The following is a 5325-nucleotide window of genomic DNA, read 5'->3' as shown; positions in this document are numbered from 1 at the left end:
TATTTTACATTTTAAAAATGTTTCTCGTAAATACAGCACGGCGAAACAGTCACCTAGTCACGTTCTTGAGAACATAATGATCCTATTTATATCCCATTGGTAAAATTTTAACCGAGTTTGATTTTATTTTAAACTCTACCATATTTGGAAAACTATCCATATCCATTTATGAATTCAAGACTTAATCATTACCGTTGATTTGAATCCAAAGATGTGGATTCTACAACATGATTCATCATGTTCCAGGATCCAAATCCATGCCGAGAAATAACAAAACACGGAGGAAATTACTCTCGTATCACTCTGCACATTGTAATAGCTAAATGGTGTACCATAAAAAGAATACTCGTATTTCACTTCAGTCCATCTTTTACAACATTTAAACATCACTATCAAGAATCCTACTTCTTCCTCGGAAGAAAAATGGTTAAAGACCCAACTGAAACACGCAGAAAAATTATACATATTAAAAAATAATAGCAGTAGAAAGCTGTCCGTCCTACTGGTTGGGTAAGATGACCATATTTGCGTGTTCCCAAACGTAGCACATAACTAGCTTTCTGCGTTTTCTTTATGACACCAACAGCTATCATGAATATTAATGCAGAGGAAGATGGGCCCCTGAAAAAGAGAAGGAATGTTGGTACTCATCTAAGGAAGCAAAGGAGGAGCCAGTGATTGAGGTTAGATCCAGAAGATGATAAGTAATAGAACTTACCAATATGTGAGCATGCTAATGCAGCATATCATCTAACTTCTGCCTGTATAGAGCTAAACTCTGCAACAACATTTAAAGTTGCGAAAGGAGTGAGGTCATATTCTGTTAGGTACTTGAGGGAAATAGCATCATGTAAATGAACAACAGCAAAAGAAAGAGGACATCATCAGCAATTATCTGGCATATTTTCGTTTCTTAGAATGAGACCTGCGTAACGAACCATGCAGCAACGACACTTCTGCTACGGTAAGCATTCATATCTTACCCACATAAGATGGGGACTTGTACGAAATGAGTGCTGCACAACTGTTAATACACGACTGGACCCCAAGAGTATTCAGCTATTCAAGTGATAATCATGTCATAGGCAGAAAAAAGATAATAGAAATCATTCTTGTACACAAAATGGATTCTAAGTATTTTTTTGGTTTTCCTGAATAACATGTTATTATAATATTTTTTATGCATCTCTGTGTCATATCTATACTTCCTAGGTAATGACACCACCAATTCTGCCTATGCTTTCTCGACCTAGGGTTTACCAGCCAATCTGAGAAGCAGGTTCTTAGCAACAAAAGTAAATCACTGAAAAAGATTATATTGCAGTTCAATTAATTAGGATAATTGATCTGATGGCCTCAAAGGGAACTCAGAAAGGTTACTCTCAGACACAGGCATGCATGTTTTGGATGGTTGCTTCATTAATTGAATAGGGGCAATTAAAATCTGTATGGTGACTTGTTTTCAAGAAAAAAATTTCCATGCTAGTTTCAGACAGGTTACAACTGTTGAACTAAATCATCTATCCCATGTTTAAAATCACGCAAATATAAACTTAAGCCAGAATGAAAATTTTCAAGTTCAGAAATTGTTGGGATGACCAGAAGTTGCATACCCTAGTATATGCATACACTCCAGCCTCGGTTGGTCCTGCAGGACTTCCTCTCCTAATGAATTTTCCCCCTTTGAAAATGTAAAGCATTGGTATTCCAGTTGATAATTCTAAGTTGATAACCTGTCAGAACAAAACATGACCAACATATAGTTAAAACGACAATGACAAAGAAGAGATAACAAAGAGATGCTCAATATAGGGAACACCCCAGTATCAAAGTATTATCACCTCCTGTGAAGTTAATTTGTCAAGGTACATGATTATGGACCTGAGTGAATTCCCATGGGCAGCAATCATCACATTCTTCCCAGATAGAAGTTGAGGTTCAATCTGCAACACAATATTCTGTGGTCAGGGGCAAATGAATTGCATACAATTGCTCTAATGTTTAAGTAAACCATCCAATCAATGATGAGCAAACCATAAGAGAACTAGGAATAGCAAGGCATAGTCATGCATACATGATCTTTGAAATAAGCAACTGCTCTTTCAGCACACATTTCCAAACTCTCGCCATTGGGTGGAGGTATGTCATAACTCCTCCGCCACTCATGAACCTTTTCCTTGCCAAACCTGTCTGCTGTTTCCTGCTTATTGAGACCCTGCAATTCCCCATACCTGTAGAGAAGATCAGTTCATAATTTGCACATAACATGGGGATTGCATGAGAAAAGGAGACAATATCATTACATTCTTTCATTTAATTGCCAAGCTGTTACAACTGGGATGGATTGCTTTTTTGTATCTTCACTAAAAATTTGGCTCCATTCCCTTGCCTGTTCACTCTCATTATGTAAAATGATAGGAACCTGCCACAAGTTTGATAGTCAGTATGATAGCAACTAAAGAAGAGAAAATAGAAGAACTTTTGAGGAAAAAATGGAGTCTTATAAATAAGTCCATTTTAACATATCCTGCTGCATTATATACAAATAAGTTTCAGACGAATGAGCCTGAGTAATTATTGACCGGTAACCAATAATGCTGTTTTTGCTCAGATTAGTATAGGAGCGACATATTTATCTACTATTACATCAATAGCTTCTGAGATTTGAATGTCACTAGCTAAAAATTGTGTTTTCTAACAACCAATGGCATGTTTTACCAATCTACCTTTTTGCGACGGTGCTGGGTCATGGCAAGCATAGCAGTCATTTGTGCACGGATCAAGGCTGATGTGTATATCATGTCGACAGGTATGTTGCTGATTCTCTTACCAGCTTCAATTGCCTCCTCCACACCCTTCTTTGTCAATGGCACATCAACACAGCCTGTGAAGAGGTTCTTTTCATTCCATAGTGACTCACCATGCCTAATCAGGATCAAAGCTGCTTCACCTGAAATTGATTAAGATATGGCATTGAGAAGTTTCACGATAAGAAAAAACTCAAATCCAAAATTTGGGTTGGACGCCAAATAAAATGGATCAAGTTATATATTGTCATGATATTTTTGCTACTGCATTTCAGCGTCTTATGATCTATGCGGCCACATCGATTCCTATGGAGACCCTTTCGAGGATAAAATTGGCAATTGATATGAACATCTAAGCTTTGATAAATATGAGTTTCGGAAAAAAATGAAACAGGCTTACTTGATTTCTTTGGCAACTCATTGGTGCTGTTATTCGGGGGATATGAAACTGGTTGAACCACTGATGTATGAGAAGCCGAGGCTTGAATAACACCAAATTTTCTCTTACAAGAACTATAACCTCCTCTTCTTGACAAGCCAGTCTCAACCTTAAAATCTTTAAATGTCAGTTTCACCGAAGCATGGCCAAACTCATGACAAAAAACAGAGTTCTGGAAGTGTTGATGGGGCTGAGCAGTCCCTAGGGGTTGGTGAAACACAGAAGTGGCCATCCTGAAAATTCAAGACCCACAAATAATTATACAAGTGGGTTTCTTCCATTCAAGAACCAACATCTACTTCAATACAGTGAGTAGAAAGATACACGAATCTACGGTAGCTTTGAAGGCATTACAGAAATAGCACAAAGTGTATTCTTTTTCACAAAACTAGCAAATTAAATCAGCACTGATAATAAACGAAGGCAGAATAGACGCCTAAGAACTCAAGAAGCGCCAAAAAGATTCAAACATGTGTAACCCAAATAAGATCCAACATAACCAATGTTAATAGAGAGGGAGGGAGCAAGAATAAAGAAAAGACCAACAACAAAAGCCGCATGTTGTTGCGGCAACCAAAAAAAAAATGCACGCACACACACACACACACACACCCACGCATACAGATCTATTGCGGAAGGGCGGCCATGTCAAATTAAAACCAATCACTTAGTGACAGAATTAATAGAGAAACACATTATTACAAAGCAAGAACACAGATTATTTTGAAGCAACAAATCACCTTTCAGGAAGAGAAGGATCCCAGAAACCAAAATGGCAAAGGAAAGGGAAAGGGAATAAAAAAGGTGTACAGAGTAATATAATAGAGAGAGGGAAGTGACCTGAGAGGGGGTATTTATATAATTATCAGAGGAAGTAGAGCGAAGAAAACGAGGAGGAGTGCAAAAACAGAGGAGAGTTTATTCCGAGAAAAGTTGACGGAGAAGATGAAGAAAGAAGAGCTTAGTTAGTTACGTGTCCATTTCAATACTGTTCTACTTGTATATTTATTATCTCTATATTTTAACAGGTGAGCATCAGCGAAGGGGAGCTGACAAAATAAATTGCTACTTCGTATTTTATAGAACAAATCGTCGGGTTGTTGTCTCTCTTCTTTCCCTTTCCTTTCTTTTCCTTTTGGTCTCTCTCTCTCTCTCACCTACCTTCTTTCTGTTTGTTTTCTACTGTAGTACTATGTAGTTTTGTTGCCTTTTCCCCTCGTTACAGGCAAGCACGACACATCAGACACCCTTGTTCTCTCTGTTTGTTTTAGGAATTGTTATGTTAGAGTATTCTGTTTGATTTTGATAAATAAAAGGTTTTATCTCCATATTAAAAAATATTGTTTATTGAAATAATATAATAATAATTTTACTCTCCGTATAAAAAAAATATTCTTAAAACTAGTTATTGAGAGCTTTCAATGTTTTTCACAAAAAAATTAGTTATTACCAAATTGATTAGGAGTAAATAATTTTTTATTTTATTTTAAATGCACAATAAAATTATTAAAATATTTTTAAAAACAAAAAAAATTAAGAATAGCTTCCAAGAGCAATTTTGCACTTCCACGATATTTTTTTATAATTATTATAATGAGATGAGAAATACTTTTATATTTGACTATATATAGAAAATAAAAATAAATATACAAATACAAATATACAGTGAAATGATTAAAATTCATTTAAAAATATATAAAAAAAATGGCCTTGAGGCTTTGTTCATTTTCTTACATGCATTTTTTTCATAATTATCAAGTTTAGGGCTAATTAGGTCTTTTCACAAATAAAAAAAACATTGTTGGCGCTTGTGTGGATCGCATTAGCGTGTTGTACCTCCGGTCATCCAAATATATCATTTCACCATGTTTTTTGAAAGCATCACTACATCACTTTTTTAATAAGGCAGCGTGTATTGGTGTTGAGTAGTTGATTTATTGCTCGTAGGCTTTCCTAATCTAACATAATAAGCTTGATTATTTTTATTATTTTTTTAGATTAATATAGGTGTTCGGGCAGCTTGCGTGCACGACGACTAATCCCACGGGCCCTGAAGTTAACGACCATATAAGCCTCCAG

The 5325-nt window shown here is 36.0% G+C and overlaps 1 protein-coding gene across 1 annotated transcript; it reads right to left on the bottom strand.

The window, feature by feature from the left end:
• Positions 1-304: 304 nt before the first annotated feature.
• On the bottom strand, positions 305-4384 carry LOC105127905 (phosphoglycerate mutase). Its single transcript, XM_011029385.1, has 9 exons — positions 3987-4384; positions 3208-3479; positions 2727-2950; positions 2304-2422; positions 2075-2231; positions 1842-1943; positions 1614-1733; positions 719-778; positions 305-621 (listed from the first exon to the last, which is right to left on the bottom strand). Exons 2-8 carry the CDS (start codon positions 3476-3478, stop codon positions 734-736), a joined length of 1038 nt encoding a protein of 345 aa, XP_011027687.1. The 5' UTR covers position 3479; positions 3987-4384; the 3' UTR covers positions 305-621; positions 719-733.
• Between the last annotated feature and the right edge of the window lie 941 nt (positions 4385-5325).

This window comes from Populus euphratica, unplaced genomic scaffold (genome assembly GCF_000495115.2).
Source record: "Populus euphratica unplaced genomic scaffold, PopEup_1.0 scaffold93.1, whole genome shotgun sequence".
Lineage (NCBI taxonomy): Eukaryota > Viridiplantae > Streptophyta > Magnoliopsida > Malpighiales > Salicaceae > Populus > Populus euphratica.
This window is presented reverse-complemented; position numbering and strand designations above follow the sequence as displayed.

Bases quoted from the DNA above. Each gene is read 5' to 3' on its own strand.
- LOC105127905 (XM_011029385.1), bottom strand. From the start codon at position 3,478: ATGGCCACTTCTGTGTTTCACCAACCCCTAGGGACTGCTCAGCCCCAT. The intron at 2,423-2,726 runs GTAGATTGGTAA...AACTTGTGGCAG, and splicing joins CCCAGCACCGTCGCAAAAAG to GTTCCTATCATTTTACATAA. The intron at 2,232-2,303 runs GTAATGATATTG...TCTTCTCTACAG, and splicing joins TGGCAATTAAATGAAAGAAT to GTATGGGGAATTGCAGGGTC.